Source organism: Lithobates pipiens, unplaced genomic scaffold (assembly GCF_037356315.1).
Source record: "Lithobates pipiens isolate NorthernLeopardFrog02 unplaced genomic scaffold, aLitPip1_a1.2 Scaffold_19, whole genome shotgun sequence".
Classification (NCBI taxonomy): domain Eukaryota; kingdom Metazoa; phylum Chordata; class Amphibia; order Anura; family Ranidae; genus Lithobates; species Lithobates pipiens.
In genome coordinates, this window is record NW_027507764.1 from 347233317 (window position 1) to 347259964 (window position 26648).

At 41.2% G+C, this 26648-nt stretch overlaps 1 protein-coding gene across 1 annotated transcript in view; it reads left to right on the forward strand.

Annotated features, from left to right (window-relative positions):
• The window catches only part of LOC143996869 (uncharacterized), a 126900-nt gene that overhangs the window by 58265 nt on the left and 41987 nt on the right, over positions 1 to 26648 (forward strand). Inside the window, exons 6-14 of the mRNA XM_077492159.1 lie at positions 2838 to 3011; positions 7131 to 7208; positions 7404 to 7415; positions 7615 to 7695; positions 9028 to 9081; positions 10658 to 10711; positions 11036 to 11089; positions 17309 to 17353; positions 22862 to 22915. Coding sequence (XP_077348285.1) covers positions 2838 to 3011; positions 7131 to 7208; positions 7404 to 7415; positions 7615 to 7695; positions 9028 to 9081; positions 10658 to 10711; positions 11036 to 11089; positions 17309 to 17353; positions 22862 to 22915 — 606 coding nt within the window. The remainder of the gene's footprint in view (positions 1 to 2837; positions 3012 to 7130; positions 7209 to 7403; positions 7416 to 7614; positions 7696 to 9027; positions 9082 to 10657; positions 10712 to 11035; positions 11090 to 17308; positions 17354 to 22861; positions 22916 to 26648) is intronic.

The window sequence follows — 26648 nt, forward strand, 5'->3', positions numbered from 1 at the left end:
AGAACCTCTAACATTAGGGATAGCTGACATCCTTCTTTGTAAGTGGGTTACAAGGCATGGTGGGTGTAGTGCAAGATAGATTAATGAACACAAGACACTTCGAGATTTATTGTCTCTTAAACAGAACTGTGGGAGAGAGGGTCTAGGGCCAGGACACCCTTTAGTAGTTGCAATGTTAATTATCAGACTCTGAGACTTCTATAGGTAAACAGCCATGCAGGGAAAGGCATCCAGCCGGACACCACATCTTCATGTGTAGACACGCTGTCTCCTATGGCAACAATCTTGAACAGTTTCTAACGTAGGTTACAATGAACTCTTTCACTTCCTCTACAGTCTCCTCTTGTAGATCTTCACCCAACTGAGCTCCCAGTCTCTCTCACTAGACTTGCTTATCGACTGACACTAGGTCTGCTGAGCTCAATCTTTTCACTGAGTATCTTCCTCAAGCATCACCCCCCCCCCCCCCATGTCCCTGATGGGTCCCTAGCTTGGCACTCACAGATACTCCTCAAATTCCACCCCACTGGCTCACTCGGGCCCTGGCTTGACACACAAGGCTGCTCTGCAAGCATCACATCCGCTGGCTGGGTCCCTGACTTGACACCTGCTGAAGTTTTCCAATTCTTCACCATCCTCGGTTCGGCGAGTATACTGCTCTGGTGCTTGCTTCAGCTACTCATGGTGGTCCCTGGTAACAAGGTGGGTAGTCCATTAGTGATGACAGGTTCCCCTCTACCTCCAATCATGACAGATTCTCTGACTGGCAGAACCGGCAGTTCTGGTTGGGCTGTGAGCCGCAGTCCCAACCCTACACTGCTCTCTTGCTTCTGGATAGGCCCGCAAACAGCCTAGCAGCAAGATGTCCCCGGGCTAATAGGCCTCGGAGCCTGGCCTAGTAGCCCGGGGCAGCACAACACACGTCCACGCAGACAGCCGCTCAGGTGGTACAAACCCCGATCACCTTACCTCACCCAAATAAATAGGCTCTCCCAGCAGGCCAAGGGACCCAAAAAGATCCTTGCCCATTGGTTGAGACACCCCATCCGGCACATCCGGTAGTCCGGCACATCCATCTTCTCGGTGGGTCTCGCTGCTCCGCCACTGTCATTCGGCGAAGCCGCGATGACGTCACTCCCGCGCATGCGCACGGGAGCCGCCACTCACGGCATATCGCCGTTGACCGCGGCGCGCTCAGTGCCTGTCTTTCGGCAAATATCTCCTAAACCGTGTAGGTTTAGGAGATATTTCGTGGACCTACAGGTAAGCCTTAATCTAGGCTTACCTGTAGGTCAAAGTTGGTTGTAAGAGTTTACAACTACTTTAATCTGTCCTTGCAATGCCCTTGTCTTATCTAATGCCACCAGATACCCGGCCATCAGGGGCGTAACTATAGGGGGTGCAGCAGCTGCGACTGCAACTGGGCCCTGTGATGCAGGGGGCCCATGTAGCCCCCTCTACATATGGCTGGCAGCAGCATAGGCAGACAGGGACCCCTTCTCACGTGGGGACAGGGACCCCCAGCTCCCCTGGGGACAGGGACCCCTTCTCACCTGGGGGCAGTAGCTTCATCTGCCCTGGAGAAAAGGACCTCATCTCTTCTGGGGACAGGGACCCAATCCTGCCTAGGGACAGTCCCCCAATTGGGCACCTAAAAATGTAAAAAAATAAATAAATAAAAACTACTGATACCAGTGGTGGAACTACAGGGCTCACAAAGGTCATACCTGTGACCACGCCCTGGAGTTCCACCGCCAGACTCGGAGGGAAGGGCCCTGGCTGGGGTTCAGGGGGGCCCTTCATGGTTTCTTGCATCGGGGCCCTAAAGGTTTTAGTTACGCCACTGCCGGCCATCTAGTGACAGAAGAGAAAAGAGAGAAGTTCAGCAATTCCCGAGTTAGGGTGGAATAAATTGATCTCCTATTAATTGGCCAAGGCAACTATACCTGGCAGGTAAATTTACTAGCACCCATGCCTAAACATCAGGGTGCTACACATACAAAGTCCAAGAAATAGTGATGGATAAACTAACTTGCATTACTATTTTTTCAAAAGACGGAAATACAACTTAAATCAGTTTTTACAGCAACTTTAGCAGTGTTATACTTTCTGCGCCCACTTTATGACACATGGCATGCTGTGTACACTTCAGTTAATTCCTGGCATCTTGAAGCCAGAGAACCGTGGCTTGGCCCCGCCCCCACTGTCTCCTCATTGGTATACTGACTTTGGTCAACAGCAGCGGGAGCCAATGGTGCCTGCTGCTATCTCAGCCAATGAGGAGAGAGAAAGTCCCTGGAAAGCTGAGGCTCTCGTGCACAGAGATGGGGCTCAGTTAAGTATTAAGGGGGCTGGGGGGAGCTGTTGCACAGAGAAGGATTTTTAAAGCTAAAAAACATTGTGCCTTTAGAACCACTTTAATATGTAATTAAAATATTAGTTAACCCTAGTTATTTTTATTAACTCCTCTATTCCCTTCCTTAGCTCTTTTTCAAAAGATAGGCAATTTATTCATAATATACAAAGACCTATATGAAGTCCGAAAGCTATCACCTGATTTCACCTATAACTGAAAAATGCATTTGTGTGGATTGAAAGAAAATTCCTTTGAATGAACATTTTCATTAATTAAAAAATCTATGTTACAAGACTTCAGTAAACAGCCGTTCTGAGATGTGTGTGCTGTCTACTAAGTCTGGGAGAGAATAGTGAATTTATATTCTTTGTGTCTATTGAGGAATTTATTTAAATGTAACGTTTTCTGCCCGGAGTTCAGCTTTAAGTAGAGACGCAGGAAAAATGAAAACATTATGTAGTAACATAATTCTCATACGCAGGTATTATTTGACGAAAAATGGCATCAGCTGAAGATCCTTGTAAAAAATAAAAGTGCAAATCTATTTCTGGATGACACTCTCATTGAGAATCGAGCACTGGAAGAAATTGGACCAATATTTATTAATGGCAAAACACAAGTTTTAAAGAGACAGACATCTGATGAAGCTCTTACTGTAAGTTCCACAAACAAAAAAGAGTTCTAAACTACACTACTATGCTCTCCTAAAAATTGAGGCAGAATTACAACTCTTAATTATTATTATTTTTTGGATACAGTGGAGATCAGGTTTTTTTATTGCTGTCTCTGCCCCTTTTTGGGATATTAGCTTTCTCTATTTGTCCTATTTACCATTACTACTGAGAGTGAAAGTGAAATAAAATCCCCAATTTTGGATTGTCACCAGAACAGGGTAAATGAGAAACCTTCCAATGGTGATACTAGATCTGGTGACCATGACCCTGGTGACAAATGGGATTTCCTCATAGAGGGATTTTCCTCTTACTTCTTGTTTAATGGATGACAGCAGAGCTTCACCTTATTCATTAAGCTAAGGGAAAATTCAGTTGAGTCCTATGTGTTTACAGATTGGGGTATATAGGAGACAAGCATCCAAATAATACAAATGGTCTTGTATACGTCTGGCAAAGGTACACTTGGTATTTCCTATATAAAATGCGTCACAAGCGCAAGTAGCTAGGTATACCACCCGTCTGGTTTTGCAATCAGCATAGGTTTTGGAATAATGATATCCCCCTCTAGGTAGTGGACATCCTGAACCCTCCCTTATCCATGAACATTGGGCACATTTACAGTATTAATATGTGCCTTTTCCCCTGTAGCACCCTGCAAAATACCTGGCACTGACAAATGACTTTGAACTAGGTTGTCTCTGACAGAGCAGAATCTACGATAGACTATCTCCAGTCTGTTAGACATGTATTTTGAAAACACCAGATCCTCCGCCAAGAAGTGCCAATTCTGGGCAACCCAATTTGCAAAAGGAATCTTGATGTGCACTAAAAGTGGTTATTAATCTGGTAGTAGAAATTGTGTCTGAAGTTCCAGTTTTAAAGATTAGGGATTCATGTGAGCGGGATTTGGCCCTTTGATATGCCTTTTTAAGTATTTACTTGTTCTAACCCCTTAATCTAAGCTGTCCAAAAAGGGCTTTAGCCTCTGATTCAAAATCCTCCTCCCTGGCACAGTTCCGACGTATCCTAAGATACTGGCTGAAAGGGATACTGTCTACCAGGGAGCGGGGGTGGACGCTGGAATAATGTAGAATAGTATTCCCAGCGGTTATCTTACGATAAAGGATACCATGTATGGAGCCATCAGAATTCAGGAATAATCATAAGTCCAAAAATGGGATACTCTGTGTGTCCGAATGCATAGTAAATTTAAGGTTGAATTGATTAGCCAAAGTATATGTCATGAAATAAAAGAGCTTGTCCATGGTACCCATCCAGATTACAAGTATGTCGTCGATATACCTCCACCAGAGGATAATGTGGCGGAGGTATATCGATGCACCCTCCTCTGAAAACAGGGTTCTTTCCCACCCCCCCGGTACAGGTTTGCATGGGATGGGGCACACAAAGTCCCCATCGCAACCCCCTGTACCTGGAGGTAGGTAGAACCATTAAAGAGAAAAAGATTGGTAGTCAAAATATGCTTCAAAAGGGTCACAATAAACCAACAAAGTTTCCAGTTGTTTCTATCCTGTTCTCATAGGAAAGTAGAGATCACCTCAATGCCTTTTTGATGAGGGATGCTAGAGTAGAGAGCTTCAATATCGATTGCTACCAAAATAGCTCCCAGGGGGACAATAAGACCCTTGATGACCTTAATTAATTGCTGGGTAGCTTTAAGATAAGATGGTAAACCTATAACGTGTGGTTATAATTGACTGTCAGCATACTTGATAGTTCATTCAGTGTGACATCCAATGCCTGAGACGACGGGGTATCCGGAGGGGTCGGCAAGGTTCTTATGGACCTTGGGTAAGGCATAAAACGTAGGCCCAATCGGCCATGTTACCTCCAAATACTCCAAGAGATCCTTGTCAATGAGGGTCTGTTGGAATGCCTGGATAAAGATAGATTGATACTGAGATCTGAATTCAGTTAGCTGGTCCAAAGAGACCTGCCGATACCACTCACCGTTTTTGTCACACATCCTGATGTAGTGTTCCTTATCCAACACGACCACATTTCCGCCCTTATTGGCCGGTTTGACTACAATCTGGTCGTTTCGAGTGATTTTCACAAATGCTGTGTTTTGATAAGATTATTTGTAATATTACATGGGAAGGAAAAACTTTCAATTTGTTTAAGAGTTTGTTTGAGAAAAGCCCACACAGCTGGACAGGTCTGAAGAGGGGGAAACTTAGTGGATTTGGCTTTGAATTTCACAGGTATAGGTTCAACTTCTAAATCATAGTCTTCCTCATCTGAAGAAGATTAAGCCCCACATTCGACTTCAACGAAACCCTCAGCCTGACAGTCACAACAATTTTCACTAAAATCCCACTACCACAACAATTTTCACTAAAATCCCACTACTCTCTGAGAGATTTTCTCCCTCATACCTCCTTTCTTTATATCCCACTGATACGTTGTATTCTGACCTGCCCTTGTGAGAATAAACTGATAATCAGCTGCAGTTGCTGATGGACAAGCTTTCCAGTGTGTCTCTTCGACAGAAGTTGATAAAAAGTCAACTGGGAAGGCAACACAATGATCAAATTCAGTCCCTTCTGAATCAGCTGAATTTCGATCAGGTTAGTAAACAGTCTTTGAGAAAACAGAATGATGAGGGTAGTAAGTGAGGAGTGTGGGAACAGTATTGAGAGGTAGTAGCCAGATCAAGAACTGTGCCAAGTTTATAAATATGGATTAAAAAAACACCAGAGGGTGCAATGTAAATGCTTTATAATATATTCTTTATTTTATTTACATGTGAGTGGCTAATTTTGTTCCTTGTTTAATAAAGAATTATTATCCTGCATTTAGATCGTGCCCTCTGGTGTCCTTTATGCTATTACAGATTTTACTGCTAACTGCTGGGGAGCTGCACTGCAAGTCTGTGTGAAGCTAGCTGATTTAACCCCCAACGTGCCTATTATGAATTCAATGAACATTCAGCTGGGAGTTTGCTAATTTAGAGTATTGGTTACTCTTGTGCTATAACTGTTTTCTTTGCTTACAACTATAGATAAACTAAGATATATACTATATAAATATATAGGTTTATAAATATGGATTCAAAAAACACCAGAGGGTGCAATCTAAATGCATTATAATAATTCTTTATTTTTTTTAAAAAGGAACAAAATTGACCACTCACATTTTGCAAGAATAAAAGCACCTGTAATTCCACTAAGGTATCAACAGATGGTAAGCATGTGATTGTGATTCCATAAAAAAAACACCAGAGGGTGCGATCTAAATACAGAAAAATAATTCTTTATTAAAAAAAAAAGGAAAAAAATTGGCCACTCACATGTTGTAAGAAGAAAAGCTCTTGTAATACCACTAAGCTGTCAACAAATGGTGATCCTGTAAGTCCCATAAATTGAGGCATCCACCAGCAACAAGGCACTCTATAGCAGGGCACCTGATATGACAGCATGGGAACAAGCCTAGTGACTTCAGACACTGGGAGGGATAAAGGGTCGTGGCTACATGTTTTTCCAGGTGTAACACCTCTTTCACAAGCCTCCCGGGGTCTAAAGTCATTAGGCTCGGCCCCACGCTGTCAGATCGGTTGCCCTGCTCTGGAGTGCCTTGGAGCTGATGGATGCCTCCATTTCTCAGACTGGGCTCTGTGTAAATGTTACAGGATCACCATCTGTTGACAACATAATGGTATTGTAGGCACTTTTCTTCTTACAACATGTGAGTGGCTAATTTTGTTCCTTTTTTAATAAAGAATTATTATACTGCATTTAGATCGTGCCCTCTGGTGTTCTTTTATGCTATTACAGATTTTACTGCTAACTTCTGGGGTGCTGCACTGCAAGTCTGTGTGAAGCTAGCTGATTTAACCCCCAACGTGCCTATTATGAATTCAATGAATATTCAGCCGGGAGTTTGCTAATTTAGAGTATTGGTTACTCTTGTGCTATAACTGTTTTCTTTGCTTACAACTATAGATAAACTAAGATATATAATATATATATATATATATATATATATATATATATATATATATATATATATAAAAGCATATTACATAGAAAATCACTTGTTACTTGTGTGTGGTGTCTAATATCCTACTATGTATTTAGATGGAGATACAAAAATTAAGATTGTACTGTGATCCAGAGCAGAGTGAACGAGAGACAGCCTGTGAAATCTACACTGTGGTAGGTGTTAAAAAGAAAATCTTATAGACTAATGCCTACTGTATATGAAAGCAGCATATTACATTACCTTTGTTATTTTCTGATAAAATATAAATTTTCTAAAATTCCACAGTCATAACATTGTAATTCAAATAACAAATTCAGAAACCCCCTTAGTTGAAATATTAAAGTTTCTTACTTTTGTTTTCATTACAGAATGATCCAAGGGTAAGTAGAGAGTATATTTTATTAATACTATTTGCACTATTTATCTAGACAGCATATATGCTCTTGTATTATATACTATGCATTGCCAACCTAGTAAAAGTCTATATGAATGATATACATTCTTTTTTATGCATATTATACTTGTATTCGTGAAATATAATCACACTAATAAACATGAAATATAATACATCATTTATAGTGTCCCCTTGAGCGGGTACCGTCCCCTTCTTGCCAATGTCCTGAAGGTCAGCCTGGTTCCCCTGGAGCACCAGGACTAGAAGTAAGTGTTATTTTCTGTTAGAGGATTTAAAGAGGAAAATCATGTTACTTTGTGAAATAATTTTCTAATTTTGGCTATTTAAATCAAACCGTACATATGGATGTAATTGTTTGGAAGCCATCTACTATTGGTCCTTTTTCTTTACACAACATGCACATCTACTGTTCAAATGTTGTGAAATATATGTGTCCTGCCCTGTTTTAGCATATTCTTTAATTCCTTGCTAATTAGTCATTTTATTCCATATAAAATGACTACTTTTTTCATGAGCCATGGTGATATAATGATATAATGATATCTCAATTTGTAAAAAAAATATTTTATCTAATGTTGGAGGTGCTGCAAGAGCAGGAGATGACTCAGAATTCTTGGCTTGGGGGGGTCTCAAACAAAGACAACTAGTCCTGTCAAAATTGTGTCAGATTTATTTTATGTGAGCTAAAGAAAGTCTATCATGCAAAGATGATTAAAGGAGAAGTACAGCTAAACCTCATTTGGCTGTACTACTCATGTGGATCACAGCAGCGCAGCTTGTTTTTCACTCCTGTGACCCATTTTCAGCAGACTGAAGCCCACTGTCAACTGACGTCTCAGAGCTGGTCGGAATCTGCCCACATGCCTGGACCGGCACCCTGCTCAACCTATCAGCAAGTCTCTGAGAGGCTGAGCTGGCCACTCCTGCACACTCCATAGTTCAGCATTCCAGTGAGTGGGGGGGGGGGGGCAGAGCAGAGAGCAGGTGACTCACAGCCTCAGCTCTCTGCTCATGGAGCTGTGAGAACCAAGTGAACGGCAGTGTTTGATTGCTCGGTTCTCAATGATAGAGCTAGCGTGGGACAGATGTAGCATCAAATCAATGCTGCATCCAGCTTGGTAAGCATGATTAAAAACAAAACCCATTCCCATACTTCTCTTTTAAGTTGATTGATGGGCATTATAAAAGGTACATGTTTTTTACAGAACATGGAATAACACTCCTTTTAATCTCTTCCAGCATCATCTTTCTTTGCACGCATTTGGCAAAGGAAGTCAATGCTTTGCTGAATAAGCTGTTAATGTCTCCATATTTAAAACTCTCTTCCTATATTCATGTGGGGCAACATAATTCTGGCTCCTAAAATAATAAAATGTTACATTTGCCTACTTGTTCTCTTTGCCAAGTTTAAAATGGTTCTTGATAGCAGGTAGTTGCCAGACAAAGCCTTACCCTCTAAGCACATATTGGCATAAAGGTGTCATCATAGATATACAAGTACAACATTGTTGGGGACCCCAATGAGCCAATTGCTCTACAATCTATTTTAGACTTTCATTAACTAATTCTTCTTATAGGGCAGTGAAGGACGTATAGGAGAGCGAGGTGCCCCAGGAGCTGATGGGAAACCAGTAAGTAATTAAATGTGCATCTGATTTTATTAAATTTGTATTCATTTGCATATTAATACAGAATGTTCCCACCCTAAAGCATCATAAACAATTAAAAAATGATTTACAATTAATGAAACAGGATTATGTACATTGATATCTGTTTCTCTTTTTTTCAAATATGTTATATCTTTGGTTATTGTATACTCACACTTCATAAAAAAAAAAAAATCAGGCACCTTTTAAGTTATGGTTTGCATTTGTTTACCTTAAGATGTGCTGAATTAAAGCAGATCATTCATTTTCAATGGAATGGCAGCACACCTAATACTCAGAAAATTATAACTTTTATTTTAATGGGTGTGGGTGCATTACCAACTGTTATAATAAAGTGTCTACTGATGCTAGCATTTGCCTCGTCCTCAATAGGGAAGCCATTGATGATGTGACTCCCAATATTAACAATGAATGAACAACTTCACTCATCTCACAGATGCTCTATGCAGGGGCAGCAATCAGTGGTACCAAAAATGTCGCTAGTAAAAAGGGAAGGAGTGCTGAATAGTAAACCTAGGTCAGACTTTAAAGGCATAGGAAACAACAAAGAAGTATGAAAAAATAACAGTGTTTTATTAGAAAAATAACAGAACATGAATGAAACATTCAAAAAGAGGTTAAAATCATGTATATTAATACATAATATACAGTGAGCCTTTGTGTATCGACGCGTTTCACCATTAGGCTTCTTCAGGATCCAGTCAAGGTTCTATAGATAGTAAATAGAAAGAATGGATCTCACTGTCTGCTAACAAGTAGGGGGCAGGATTGGCCAAACAAATCCAAAAAGCAGAGGGAAGTGGTGTGGAATGCGTGGAACAAAAAGCGATAGAAAAGCAGATTTCTTGGGCTTCAAAGCCCACCAAACAATGTGGTCAGTACTTGAAATGGTTATCGAGATACAGTACTGGGAAAATGTCCACACTATATACAGCAGACTTTCAATATTAAAACAGTAAAGCGTGGCCCCTGGGAGACAGCCTTGTGTGTGACCAGTACTGTACCTCGATATCCCTGTCGGGTACTGACCACATTGACCCAAAAAAAAAGACTCTGCGCAGAGTACCCTGTTTCCCCTGAAAATAAGACCTAGCGTGATTGTCGGTGATGGCTGCAATATAAGCCCTACCCCCCAAATAAGCCCTAGTTAAAGTCCTTGTAGGTCTTATTTTCAGGGTAGGGCTTATTTTGGGGAAAACAGGGTACTAGATTTTTCTCCATCAACCTATATCACATACTTTAACTAGCTGGTGACTATGGGATTGATTTACTAAAACTGGAGAATGCAAAATCTGGTGCAGCTGTGCATGGTAGCCAATCACCTTCTAACTTATGTTGGTTCAATTAAATTTTAACAAAAAAAAACCTGATTGGTTTCTGTGCCGAACTGCATCCGATTTTGTACTCTCCAGTTTTAGTAAATCAACCCCAATGTATTGTAGCTAGCAGTTACTGTTTCATTGTGCTACCTATTATTTTTCCAATACATGTACTTTTACATTTAGAAACTTATAAAGGGTATGTGCTAAATGTTTTTCAGGGGCTGCCAGGACCTCCAGGACCACCTGGAATACCAGGCACTTCAGGACAAAGGGTTTGTTTTAGAAAATATGCATATGAATGTTGTTAATTGGGTCGGATTGTGAGGATAAGAAGTATCATAACTGCATGGAGATGGTAAAAGAAAACTTTATGATTCTGTAGCTGTGACTTCAGTGGACTGGCAAGGAATGCATGGCAAGTACAGTTGGTTTCAGTTATAAACTAGTGTAGGAATAATAGTAACCCATGCAATCCTTCTATTTCACCTCCATAACTAAATAAGCCACTAGGGGTAAAGTGTGTTAAACATGTTTCATCTGATGAACAGGTCATAAATAGGATTATTGTCTATTTTTTTATTTTCTGTCTGATTCAGGGACCACAAGGACTGCCTGGGCTTCAAGGTGATTCAGGCCCCCCTGGAATTCAGGTACAATGTTGTGTCATTCTAACGTAGGACATGATCAGCCTTATGCCCTGTACACATGGTCAGAAATTCCGACGGAAAAGGACCGATCGGATTATATTGTCGGAAAATCCGATCGTGTGTGGACTTCATCTGACTTTTTCTGTTGGAATTTCCAACGGAAAAAATTTGAGAGCATCTAAAATTTTCTGACAAAAAAAATCAGATCGGACTTTTTCCGATCGTTTGTAGAGAATTCCGATTGGACAAACTGCCACGCATGCTCAGATTAAATTACGAGACCCATACAATTGACTACTAGCCTCTACGTAGTCCTGTCATACGCAACAAACATCACCGCGTTCCGAACAATCAGATTTTCCGACAACTTTGTCCGACCGTGTGTATGCAACAACAGTTTTGAACAAAATCCATCAGAAAAAATCTGACGGATTTTGTGGTCGGAATGTGCGACCTTGTGTACAAGGCATCAGGCTGTCCATAGATGGATTATTTTTTCTGATCAGCCAACAGGCGGATTAAAAAAAAAAAAGAAAATGAAAGGATTTCCTCATGCCCACAAGCGAGCTGGATGGAGGAATCCTTCCCAATGTGCTATTGTATTCTGACAGTGGGGACTGATCCACTGTCAGAATACACTGATCAATGTTGCAGCTGTTTGGCTACATGCGCCGATCAAATGAAAATTTTCCAATATTCCCATTTGAGAGAAGTCAATCGTTAGATTGACTTCTGTAGCAGAAACGGACATAGATTGATCAAAATTTTCCATCTATCTGTAGTCAGCCTTAATTCATTAAAAAGTTCCTTTACTCAATCACAGTTTCGAAAAAGGGAAACAATTGCAGACAGAAATATGAATGTTGCCATTACTGGCTTGTTACCTAGCGAGTCACTGGCCAAATCTGCAAACTAGGAGTTGAAACTTTTAATACTTCAATGCATGATTGGTCAGCAACAGGTCAGCAATTCGCCGTTAAGTGAAGCAAGAATAAGTATGACCATCTTTAAGCCTTCACCTTTTAACCTCCCTGGCGGTATGATTATTTCTTATTTTAGGTGCTGAAAGCGGTACAATTATTTTGCATGGAAATTTGGCATTTTATATTGTAGGCCTGCAATTCTTAGGAATAACTCTCTCAAATCTGTTCAAACAAGAGTCTAGTAGACATCCCGGGTATGATAAAGTTTATAATATAATAAATAATGATAATAAATAATAATAAAAATGATTCAATAATGTAATCAAATCCAAAAACACAGAAATTTGCTCATTTGCAGAATTGATGCTGTCATTAGATTTAGTGTTTGATGGCGGATCTCCCCACAAATCGCTATCACTCAATTCTGCAAGTGATTCTAATTTATTATTGCTGTTTTCTAGCTGGTCTAAAATCACTTTTGACATAAAGGGACACTTTTTGGTTGTTATGGACAATCTCCAAATTCCAGGCAGACAAAAACAGTATTTATAATATAAAAGTGCATGCAGGGCACTGCACAGACCACTAAGGACAAAGGAGGTGTGTAATTTTTTTATACAGTACTGTAATCTGTAAGATTACAGTACTGTATGTGTATTGTGTATTTTAACTTTTTTGAATTTGGCGCCGATCTCGTAACGTCACAGGGAACGGAGCTCTGCGGCACTCGGGCGCTGTGTAAATCGAGCGGAGGACGGCGCGCACACACAGCGGGGGGACATCGCTGGATCCAGGGGACAAGGTAAGTAACTCTCCCTGTATCCAGCGATGCGTTCCCGAGTCTGGCTCGGGGTTACCTTTCGTGGTACTGAAATCCCAGCCCGAGCCAGACTCGGGATTACCGATAGGGAGGTTAAAGGGAGTCGGCAATGAGATTTTCCATGTCTCTTCCTTCCCACGTTCCTCCTACTTACAGTAACCCTTAAGCCTCATACACACACTGTTCACCAACAAAACTGTAGATTTTTGTCTGAAGGGCGTTGGCCCAAACTTGTCTTGCATACATACAGCCACACAATTGTTGGCCAACAATTACAAATGTAGTGTTGTTTTTCAGCTCTTTAGTGCCACCTTTTGGGCTCCTTCTGCTAATTTCCTGTTAGTAGAAGTTTGGTGAGTGTTGATTCGCGCTTTTCATTTTGCACTTTTCATTTCACGCTTTTCAGTTAGTTCCTGAACGGTCATTCGTCAACCAGCCAGTTGCGGAATCGGAGGAGATAACGTGCTATTTATTATCGGCCTTGGAGTTATTGCTTTGCCATTATTTTTTGGTTGAATAATGATTTGATTTGGTATATTTTCTATATTTTTGGATGCAGAGAATGCATGTTTTGGTTAAGTTCTATTGGCAGATAGCATGTCTAATTTTATTTGTTTTCTTGTTTTAAAGCACAATAAAAAAAATTGTGGAGAATAATACTTGGGTTAATTTTACTTCAAATGACAGTTTGGGAGTAGGCAGTCACATTTAAAATAATACAATGTAAAACTGATAAGGGACCGGGTAATGGTGTTGTGGTAACTTGCCCAAATAATAAAAAAAAAAGCATAATAATATTATTTTTGATATCAGTAGAAAAAAAAGCCTTTGAAAATGTGTTTGCAATAACTCCATCAGTATCATCAGCAGCTTCATTATTATCTCATTAACCCCCCAGACAGTATTCCCGAGTCTGGCTCGGGGTGGAATTTTTATGCCAAAAGCAGTAACCCCGAGCCAGACTCGGGACCGCATCGCTGGATCCAGGAGGACGCTTACTTACCTTCTCCCTTGGATCCAGCGATGTCCCCCCCCCCAACTGTACGAGCGAGCCGTGTCTCGCTCGATTCATCCCATCGCCGATCTCCGTGCCCTGCGAGCGCTGCGACGCACGAGGACGGAGATCGGCGCCAAATTCAAAAAGTGAAACACACAGTATACATACAGTATCATGTAATCTTACAGATTACATTATTGTATGTAATTATTTCACATCCCCTTTGTCCCTAGTGGTCTGCCCAGTGTCCTGCATGCAGTTTTATATAATAAAAACTGTTCTTTATGCCTGGAAACTGGAGATTGTCCATAGCAACCAAAATTGTCCCTTTACATCAAAAATGATTTTAGACCAGCTAGAAAACAGCGATAATAAATTAGAATCACTCGCAGAATTGAGGGATAGTGATTTGTGGGGAGATCCGTCATCAAATACTGAAAAGTAATGACAGTGACAATTCTGCAACTGAGCAAATTTCATTGTTTTTGTTTTGATTACATTATTGAATAATTTTTATTATTGTTATATTATTATTTTGTACAATTATTTATAATTATTTATTATATTATAATTTAAGATTTCATTTTTCAAACTTTATCATACCGGGGATGTCTGCTAGACTCTGGTTTGGACAGATTTAAGTGAGTTATTGCTAAGAATTACAGGACTACAATATAAAACGCCAAATTTTCATGCAAAATAATTGTACTGCTTTCAGCACCTAAAATCCAAAATAATCGTACCGCCAGGGAGGTTAAAGAAGAAGAGAATTGTGCGCTGCATTTCGAGATTTCATAATTTTCCACGTCACGAATGTTAATTCTCCATTTACAAGACCAACCGCTTCTGGCTCGTCCTTGCTTCCGAGCATGCATGTTTGTACTTTGGACTTTTATCCGATTGACTTGTGTACACGCGCTCGGAAAATCCGACAACGCACATTTGTCCTTGGGAAATTTTAAAACCTGCTAGCCAACATTTGTCCACGGAAAATCCGACAACAATTATCCGATGGAGCATACACATGGTTGCATTTACCGCAAACAACCTGTCATCGAACATTTCCCGTCGGAAAGTCAGATTGTGTATACGTGCTTTAGAAACCAGTTTGAATTCACTTGCTAATGTCAGACCTGTGCAAGATGGATTCTCACTATTTACTGTGGGTTACTGAAAATAAAGCTGACTGTAACTACAAGTCTACATAAAGATTTATTTTACATGTCAAAATTGTAAAATGTTTCTAAACAAATGTACTGTTTATAATAAAAAGCAAGCCTTGAACTCCAGGAAAGTGATTTACCTAGGCTAGGAAGTGCAATATGGGTTACAACAACTTTGTAGCAAGTCACAAGGTGAAAGGCATCAGCATGTTTGCCTGGGGCAATATGTGTCAACAAGCCAAAAGCTACACAGGCACCAGAATTTACATGATTGTGTAATTTCCAAGTTAGCATCTAAGATCAGGAAATTGAAGTAGATGCGGACCCTGGACAGTGCCTGGACAAAGCAAATGAAGCAGGACCAAAAATGACACAGACAACAGGATTTACATCATTATGTTATGTTGAGCCAGTGTCTCATTTCAAACAAAAAGTACATACAGACCTTGGATGATGCCTGAAGAAAGGCAACATTCTAGAGAAAAAAGAAGATGAAAGTAATGACAAAACCTATTAATTTTTTGACCCAAGATTTGCGTAACTTTAATCCAGGATTCACACATCTATCTAATTGAATTTTGTGTGAAAAAAAAACATTGATATATAACCCCGAAGAGTTACACTAATGCCGCGTACACACGATCAGACTATATCCGGCGGACAAACTGCCGTAAAGTCTGCCGGACTTTCCGAATGGGCGGACCTGACCACACACAGGACTTTTCTGGCAGACTAGGTCCAGCAGACCTAGTCCGCCGGACTATCCGCCGTACTTTTGAAATGAGCGTACTTTTCCCGCACGGAGAGGTAGCCGGGACCAGCGAAGGAAGCGTTGTATGATGTCATAGTCCCAGCATCCTCTGGGACTGTGACATCATAATGGGCGGGGACATCACCCGGCGATGTCCCTATATAAGTCGCCGCACGCTGCATCCCTGTCATTGTGGCCAGAGACAGCGACGAGTCAACAGCTCGAGAAGAGAAGAACAGAAGAACAGAAGGTGGCGACGAAGACAGTGGAGGCAGCGGCGATAGAAGACCAGGCCACTGCTTGTAAAAGAGCTAGAAGAAGGCGCGGAGGCCCGGCAAGAAGAACCGAAGAGGGGGACAAGACCCTCTAAGTCAGAAGAAGGGGGCGGCAATGAAGAAGAAAGCCGGCTCCTCCACTAGTAAAAGAGCTAGCAGAAGATAGCGTAGGAGTCCGTCGAGAAGACCCCGAAGACGGAAGAAGACCCCCGGAGCTGTGCAATAAAATATTTTTAACCCTTGTGTGTTGTGTTTTATTTACATTTTTTCCACAGGTAAATGGGTAGGGGTACATTGTACCCCATACTTTTTCACATAGGGTGGGGGGCCGGGATCTGGGGGGCCCCTTTATTCATGGGTTTCCAATAAGCCCCCCGCCCGCAGACCCCGACAACCAACGGCCAGGGTTGTCGGGAAGAGGCCCTTGTCCTCATCAACATGGGGACAAGGTGCTTTGGGGTGGGGGGCTGCGCGGCCCCCCTTCCCCAAAGCACCCCCCATGTTGAGGGCACACGGCCTGGTACGGCTCAGGAGGGGGGAGGCGCTCGCTCGTCCCCACCCCCTTTCCTGGCCGGCTGGGTTGTGTGCTCGGATAAGGGTCTGATATGGACCTAGGGGGGACCCCCACGCCGTTTTTTCAGCGTAGGGCTTCCCCTTTAAGTCCATACCAGGTGACAGGGCCAGCAACGTTTCCTTCGTTGGTCCTGGCTACCTGGAGCCATGCTCAAAGTCAACGGACTTTTCTCCGTGCGGGAAAAGTCCGTTCATTTCAAAAGTACAGCAGCTAGCACACACACGACCGTATTGTCATATTTTGGTGCAAAATGACTTTCTTAGTCCGCCGGACTTTTGGGTAAAAAAAGTCCGCCGGAGCCCACACACGGGGGGATTGTCCTTTGAACTTTTACACCGGATTGTCTGATCGTGTGTACGCGGAATTATGTTACATATACTTAACATTAAAAAATACCCAATGCTATGTCTACTTTAAGACTTAATGCCAAGGAGCATATTCATCAATGTTTTCACTCAACATTTACACATCTTTTTTAATTGAATCTTGGGTGGAAATATGTGAACCTTGGGGTAAAACAATGATAAATAGATGCCTAAATATTTCATAAATAAGACTGATAGCTAGAAAAGAAATATGTCAAATTAAAACTCATCTTTGTTTTAATTCCCATGTTTAGCCATCAGTGATTTATTCTAGTTTTTGCAAATCAACTATACAACGTTACCATTGTTCATATTACTTTAATATGAATCTAAGTATCCTGTTTGTTTTCCTAGGGCCTGCCTGGAATAAATGGTGTCCCTGGACCAATAGGACCTAAGGTAAACCTAGTGAACAAAATCTTTTATTTTAATTATTTGTAATAAAAACAGCTAAAATTACTGCATTGAGAATTAGTGGGTCGTTTGCCTGGATACTTGTCTTGCAATAGGCAATCATTATCTTCGGTATTTTCCTTTATCATTTACTTTTCAGAATGTTGCCATGATTTAAATAAGATATTACCTGAGATGTTCCCATTTTAAATTCTCACACTATATAAAGTGCCTTGAAAAAGTATTCATACCCCTTAAAATTTTCCACATTTCGTCATGCTGCAACCAAAAACATAAATCTATTTTATTTTATTGTGTTTTTTTTTGTGATAGATCAACATAAAGTGGCACAAAATTGTGAAGTGGAAGGAAAATTATAAATGATTTTCAATTTTTTTTACAAATAAATATGTGAAAAGTGGCATGCATTTGTATTTAGCCCCCCAGTCAATACTTTGTAGAACCATCTTTCACTGCAATTCCAGCTGCAAGTCTTTGGGAATGTCTCTACCAGATTTGCACATCTAAAAAGTGACATTTTTGCCCATTCTTCATTGTCAAATAGCTCAAGCTCTGTCAGATTGGGTGAAGAGTATCTGTGAACAGCATTTTTCAAGTTTTGCCACAGATTCTCAATTGGATTTAGGTCTGTACTTTGACTGGTTCATTCTAATACATTAATATGCCTTGATCTAAACCACTCCATTGTAGCTCTGGCTGTATGTTTGGCTGTATGTTTGTATGAACCTCCACCCCAGTCTCAAGTCTTTTGCAGACTCTAACAGGTTTTCTTCTAAGATTGCCCTGGATTTTCCTCCATCCATCTTCCCATCAATTCTGACCAGCTTCCCTTTTCCTGCTGAAGAAAAGCATCCCCACAACATAATGCTGTCACCACCATGTTTCACGGAGGGGATGGTGTGTTCAAGGTGATGTGCAGTGTTAGTTTTCCACTTCACATAGCATTTTGCTTTTAGGCCAAAAAGTTTAAAGGGGTTCTGCACTCAGAATAAAACATTTGCCCATTCTCTTGCCTCTAGTTAATATATTTCATAATGCCACCTGTTTTTTTTTTTGCATTCACCTACCTTTTGTAATCTTTAGTCGTTTATTTTAAACCCCTGCGGCGATGGGCGGTCTCTTGCGGGGATCAGCGTCATTTCCTGCTGAAGCCCGCACTGTCTCCTGGGATCTCGTTCGTGTAATCCCAGGAGACATTGCGGCTAATGCACCCGACATCTCGCGAGATCTCGGGTGCTACAGCCGACATCTCGCGTGATTTCGGTAATTACAGCCTGTAATTACCGAAATCACGCGAGATGTCGGCTGTAGCACCCGAGATCTCGCGAGATGTCGGGTGCATTAGCCGCAGTGTCTCCTGGGATTACACGAACGAGATCCCAGGAGACAGTGCGGGCTTCAGCAGGAAATGACGCTGATCCCCGCAAGAGACCGCCCATCGCCGCAGGGGTTTAAAATAAACTACTAAAGATTACAAAAGGTAGGTGAATGCAAAAAAAAAAAACAGGTGGCATTATGAAATATATTAACTAGAGGCAAGAGAATGGGCAAATGTTTTATTCTGAGTGCAGAACCCCTTTAATTTTGGTCTCATCTGACCAGAGTACCTTCTTCCACATGCTTGCTGTGTCCCCCACATGGCTTCTTGCAAGCAGAAAATGGGAATTCTGTCCCACCTGAATATTTGTTCTGTGGGCAGATTGTCCCACCTGAGCTGTGGATCTCTGCAGTTCCTCCAGAGTTAGCATGGGCCTCTTGGTTGCTTCTCTGTTTAATGCCCGTCTTGCCCGTGTCATACTCTTTCCTTTTTTGCATGATGGATTGAACAGTGCTTCGTGAGATGTTCAAAGCTTCAGATATTTTTTTGTAACCTAACCCTGCTTTAAAATTCTCCACGACTTTATCCCTGATCTGTCTGGTGTGTTCCTTGGCCTTCATGATGCTGTTTGTTAATTAAGGTTTTATAACAAACCTCTGGGTGCTTCACAGAACAGCTGTGTTTATACTGAGATTAAATTACACACAGGTGGACTTTATTTACTAATTAGGTGACTTCTGCAGGCAATTGCTTCCACTAGATTTTAGTTTTATGGGTATTAGAGCAAAGGGGGCTGAATACAAATGCACGCCACACTTTTCAACTATTTATTTGTAAAAAATTTGGAAAACTATTCATCGTTTTCCTTCCACTTCACAATTATGTGCCACTTTGTGATGGTTTATCACATAAAATTCCAATAAAATACATTTACGTTTTTGGTTGTAACATGACATAATGTGGAAAATGTCAAGGGGTATGAATACTTTTTCAAAACACTGCACATGGCAAATACTCAGTTTTAGGCTGTGACCCATAGCAATGCCAAGCAAAGGATTGAGTCTAAACTTACTATTTTGCCTATTGGTCCCTTAAGTAAAAATATAAAACTATACTGCGTTCATTCATGCTCATGAAGTCTTATTTCCTAATATATATCCTAATATATATATATACAGTATATACACTAGTTATACTATATTGTCAAAAGTATTGTGACACCTGCCTTTACACACACGTGAACTGTAATGGCATCCCAGTCTTATGCCCAGTACACAGGGTCAGACTTTCTGACTACAAAATCCGTTGCATTTTTTCTGATGGATTTTGGCCCAAACTTGTCTCGCATACACAGGGTCACACAAAGTTGTCGGAAAATCCGATCGTCTGAATGCGGTGACATAGAAAACGTATGACGGGACTATAAACGGGCCAGTAGCCAATAGCTTTTGTCTCGTAATTTACTATGAGCATGCGTGGCACTTTGTCCCTCGGAATTGTCTGCACACGATCGGAATTTAAACAATCGGATTTTGTTGTCGGAAAATTTTAGATCCAGCTCTCAAACTTTGTGTGTCGCAAATTCCTACGGAAAAAGTCAGATTGAGCCCTCACACGATCGGATTTTCCGACAGCGCGATCCGATCACATATTTTCCATCAGAAAGTCCAACCGTGTATGCAGGGTTCAGTATTGAGTTGGCCCACCCTTTGCAGCTATAACAGCTTAGACTCTTCTGGGAAGGCTGTCTATGGGAATGTTTGCCCATTTTCCCAGAGTGCATTTGTGAGGTCAGGTACTGATACTGGACTAAGGCCTTGCTCGCAGTCTCCATTCTAATTCACCCCAAAGGTGTTCTATCATGTTGATGTCAGGACTTTTGGGATGAATTCAAGCAGGGACTGTGAACCAGGCCTTCTCAGCCACATAAGTGCCTTACCTCACAAATGTGCTTCTGGAAGAATTGTCAAACATTCCCATAGGCACTAAACTTTGTGGACTGCCTTCCCTCACATATTATATAGATGTGTCACATACTGAGTGATATATTTCAAGCATTTTTTTCTTTTAATTTTGATGATTATGGCTTACAGCTAGTAAAAACCCAAAATTCAGTATCTCTGAAAATTTGAATATTACATAAGACCAATAACCCTTTCATGACTAAGCCTATTTTTGGCATATGGTGTTTACAAGTTAAAATCCATATTTTTTGCTAGAAAATTACTTGGAACCCCCAAACATTATATATATATATTTTTTAGCAGAGACTCTAGAGAATAAAATGGCGATTGTTGCAATATTTTATATCACACGGTATTTGCGCAGCGGTTTTTTTAAACGCAACTTTTTGGGAAAAGGGACACTTTCATGAATTAAAAAAAAAAGGAAACAGTAAAATTGGCCCAATTTTTTAGCATAATGTGAAAGATAATGTTACGCCGAGTAAATAGATACCAAACATGTCACACTTTATAATTGCACGCACTCGTGGATTGACGAAAAAGTACGGTACCTAAAAATATCAATAGGCGACGCTTTACATTTTTTTTACGGTTACCAGGTTAGCGTTGCAGAGGAGGTCTAGTACTAGAATTATTGCTCTCGCTCTGACGATCGCGGCAATACCTCACATGTGTGATTTGAACACCGTTTACATATGCGGGCGTGACTTCCGTATGCGTTTTCTTTGCTTCGCGAGCTTGCGGGGTGGCGGGCGCTTTAAAATTTTATTTTATTTTTTATTTATTTGAAAATGAATAAATTGTTTTAAAAAAAAAATAAAATTTGATCACTTTTATTGCTGTCACAAGGAATGTAAACATCCCTTGTGACAGTAATAGGTGGTGACAGGTACTCTTTATAGAGGGATGGGGGGTCTAAAAGACCCCCCATCCCTCCTTTACTTCAATGTATTCAGATCGCCGAAAACGGCGATTCTGAATACGGTATATTTTTTTTAAACCGGCGCCATTGGCAGCCGAGTAAATGGGAAGTGACGTCATGACGTCGCTTCCGTGTTTACTATTAGGATACTGGAACGAAGCCGATTACGGCTTCGTTCCAGTTCCTCCCCAGCAGCCGGAGGCATCGCAGCATGAATCGGTGCTCCCGATCGAGCTTTTAGCCGCTTCGGTTGTTATGGCTGGAAAGCCAATCGCCCGCTGAAAAAAACGGTACCGGGATGATGCCTGCAGGTGTGGGCATCATCCCGGTATAACCCCTGGAAGCCGAGTACGCACATCTGCGTACGCTCGGCGGGAAGGGGTTAAAAAAATAATGTTTAATACAGAAATGTTGGCTTACTGAAAAGTATGTCCATGTACAGCACAGTATGCACTCAATACTTAGTCGGGGCTCCTTAACATGAATTACTGCATCAATGCGGCGTGGCATGGAGGTGATCAGCCTGTGGCACTGCTGAGGTATTATGGAAGCCCAGGTTGTTTTGATAGTGGCCTTCAGCTCGTCTGCATTGTTGGGTCTGGTGTCTCTCATCTTTTTCTTGACAATATCCCACAGATTCTCTATGAGGTTTAGGTCAGGGGAGTTTGCTGTCCAATCAAGCACAGTAATACCATGATCATTATACCAGGTATTGGTACTTTTGGCAGTGTGGGCAGCCTGCCTGGGGGAGGAGACTGATTGTTGTTCCTAAGCAGTAGGAACAACAGATCGCTCTCCTCACCTATGACAGAACGGAGGTCTGTCTGTTTACATTGACAGATCTCCGTTCTCTCCTTCTCAGGAGCAATCGCGGGTAGCCGTGCGCACCCTATACTCCTCAATGTACCTGTTGTACAGCTATGCCGATTTGTGCAGTAGTACCATTCTGCCTCTGTCTATTGATTGACAGTGGGCGGTCGGCAAGCAGTTAAAAATCTTTTTTTTTGGGGGGTCTTATGTAATATTCAAATTTTACTGGTTTTTAGGTTTTTAGGTTTTCACTAGCTTTAAGCCAGAATCATCAAACATTAAAAAAAAATAAAAAATGCTTGAAATATATCACTCTGTGTGCAACGCATCTATATAAAATATATGAGTGTCACTTATTGAATTGAATTACTGAAATAAATAAACTTTTTGATGATATTCTAATCTTATGAGATGCACCTGTGTATGAGACATAATTCTTGTCTTCCTTAATATGATTTATTTTTTGTACTGTATGTTAGGGTTCAATTGGGCCAATTGGTCAAGCTGGAAACCCTGGCATTCCTGGAAAGAAGGTAATGGTGACCCGTAATTCCCTTTACTGTCAACTTTGAACAATATAAATGAGGGTAATGCAAGTAAAACAGCAGCTGTGAATGACTTATAGAATAAGTGCACTTTCAGAGAAAGTTTGCCTCTTTAATGCGACCTAATCAATCTCACCCCATTTCCAAACATGCATATTTACCTCGATCTGATGGCTAGGATACACAGGGATACCGACTTCTATGGGGCTCTACTGCGCAGGCATGGCCATTGGCAGGGATATAAGCAACCCCCACAAGCGACGGCCATTGTATTGAGGTAAGTATGCATTTCTGGAGAGGAAGGGGGGGTCAATTAGGTCACCCTAAAGGGGAAAACAGGATAAAGTGCACTTGTGCTTTAACTTTATCAGTATTTTCACCTAAGATTCACACAACTTTAACTCAATATTTACCCATTTTTTCAAAGTGTAAACCTAATGGCATTTCTTTGTGTTTTTCTAGTTTGGCCAACTTTGTTGGGTTTTGAGTTACTGCTATCCAGTTAGATAGATGTTCTTGTACTTTCTATCCTGGTGACAATGGATATACCACTGTAGTATATAAAATTATATATCAATGCACAAATTCCATAATAATGCTTGACCATATTGATATACAGCCATATTTACATAACACCAAAAGTCCTTTGAAGTCTCTTTAAAAATAGTATCTTATGTGCTGCTTATATTCATTACCATTTACTGTGTGGGCTCTGGTTATTTAATTCATTCTGCTAGATGTACCCTCACCTGGACCTATTGACTTCACATATCATGCTCAGTCAAAATGCACTTTTGTCCCTTTAAGTGGATCAAGGATAGCATTTCAAAGTATAACTGATCTTGCTATTCCAGTTCTCCTCCAACTGGCACTCTCCTCCTTCACTCCTCTGCTCAGCACCATGTAAAAAAAACACTAAGATATTGATTATCCTTTTAAAATTTTATTAGCTATCCTATCCAAATGTAAAAACTTTACAATCACATATAACAGGCGCAAGATTGCACCAAATATATCCAACCTTATTATTAAATATCGATCGTGTGCAATATCGCACACAAATATAAAGAAATATAACCTCTCATATAAATAAATATATTGAAATTGTGAAAAAGCAGAAAAACCTGTCCAAATTTGGAGAAAACACATTTATATTATGTGCAAATTATTTTAACCACTTTCAGACCGGACCATTTTGCTGGTAAATGACCAGAGGTCTTTTTACACTTTGGCACTGCGCTGCTTTAACTGGTAATTGCGCGGTCATGCAATGTTGTACCCAAACAAAATTTGCGTCCTTTTCTTCCCACAAATAGAGCTTTCTTTTGATGGTATTTGATTGCCTCTGCGATTTTTATTTTTTGCGATATAAACGTAAAAAGACCGCAAATTTTGAAAAAAAATGATATTTTCTACTTTTTGTTATTAGAAAAATCCAATAAACTCAATTTTAGTCATACATTTAGGCCAAAATGTATTCAGCCACATGTCTTTGGTAAAAAAAAAGTCAATAATTGTATATTTATTGGTTTGCGCAAAAGTTGTCACATCTACAAACTAAGGTACGTTTTCTGCAATTTACGCAGCTTTTAGTTTACGACTGCCTATCTCATTTCTTGAGGTGCTAAAATGGCAGGGCAGTACAAAACCCCCCCAAATGACCCCATTTTGGAAAGTAGACCCCCTAAGGAAATTGATAAGAGGCATGTTGAGCCCATTGAATATTTAATTTTTTTGCCTCAAGCGATTGAATAATGACAAAAAAAAAAATTTTTTTTTTTTTTTACACAAAGTTGTCACTAAATGATATATTGCTCACACATGCTATGGGCGTATGTGAAATAACACCCCAAAATAAATTCTGCTGCTTCTCCTGAGTACGGGGATACCACATATGTGGGACTTTTTGGGAGCCTAGCCGCGTACGGGGCCCCGAAAACCAAGCACCGCCTTCAGGCTTTCTAAGGGCGTACATTTTTGAGTTCACTTCTCACTACCTATTACAGTTTTGAAGGCCATAAAATGCCAAGATGGCACAAAACCCCCACAAATGACCCCATTTTAGAAAGTAGACACCCCAAGCTATTTGCTGAGAGGCATGTTGAGTTCATGGAATATTTTATATTTTGCCACAAGTTGCGGGAAAATTACAAACTTTTTTTTTTTTTTTTTTTCACAAAGTTGTCACTAAATGATATATTGCTCACACATGCCATGGGCATATGTGAAATGACACCCCAAAATAAATTCTGCTGCTTCTCCTGAGTACGGGGATACCACATATGTGGGACTTTTTGGGAGCCTAGCCGCGTACGGGGCCCCGAAAACCAAGCACCGCCTTCAGGCTTTCTAAGGGCGTAAATTTTTGAGTTCACTTCTCACTACCTATTACAGTTTTGAAGGCCATAAAATGCCAAGATGGCACAAAACCCCCACAAATGACCCCATTTTAGAAAGTAGACACCCCAAGCTATTTGCTGAGAGGCATGTTGAGTCCATGGAATATTTTATATTTTGCCACAAGTTGCGGGAAAATTACAAACTTTTTTTTTTTTTTTTTTTTTTTCACAAAGTTGTCACTAAATGATATATTGCTCACGCATGCCATGGGCATATGTGAAATGACACCCCAAAATAAATTCTGCTGCTTCTCCTGAGTACGGGGATACCACATATGTGTGACTTTTTGGGAGCCTAGCCGCGTACGGGGCCCCGAAAACCAAGCACCGCCTTCAGGCTTTCTAAGGGCGTTACAGTTTTGAAGGCCATAAAATGCCAAGATGGCACAAACCCCCCCCAAATGACCCCATTTTGGAAAGTAGACACCCCTAAATTTAGGGGTACACTAGTGAGACTAGGTAATAAATGGCGGGTGCCCTGAAACTATAAAAAAATAACTAACCAACCAGCGTCACCTGTAACAGTTATATGGTGATCACTGGTGAAAGGGTTAACTAGGGGGCAATCAGGGGGCTTTATGCGGTAGTATATGGGGGTCCCTGGCGCTATAAAAAGCTGCGGCGAACCTAAATACCTACCTGCCTAACTAGCGTCACCTGTGACACTAATACAGCGATCAGAAAAACGATCGCTTATTAGGCTGGGTTCACACTGGAGCGATGCGGGAACGCCACGAATGCGCGGCGGGTTCCCGCATCGCATGCCTCCCGGCGGCAGTTCACACTGCCCTATGCGAACTGCTGGGAGTGTCAGTGAAATGTTAATGACACCCCCAGATCAGTTCGCATATCGCAGTGCGATCTGCAAACTCGGATCGCATGGTGTGAACACCCATGCGATCCGATTCTGCTGCGGGCCAAAAAAAGGGTCCCGTGCGAATTTGCGGCGGGTGCGGCGGGTGTGGCGGGTGCGGCGGGTGCGGCGAATGGCTGAACTCGAATCGCACAGAGATCGGATGTGATTTGCACTGCAGTGCGGTGCGAATCACATCCGTTCTCATAAACCGCTGCAATGTGAACCCAGCCTTAGTGACACTGGCGACGGGGGGTGATCACGGGGTTAAACCTTTATTGGGGGGGTTAGGGGGGTACCTTAGAACTAAAGGGGGCTAACCCTAACTGCCCTAACAGTTATTAGTCACAAATGACACCCGCCGGGTGATCAGGGGGTTAAACCTTTATTAGGTAATAAATGGCGGGTGCCCTGAAACTATAAAAAATAACTAACCAACCAGCGTCACCTGTAACAGTTATATGGTGAT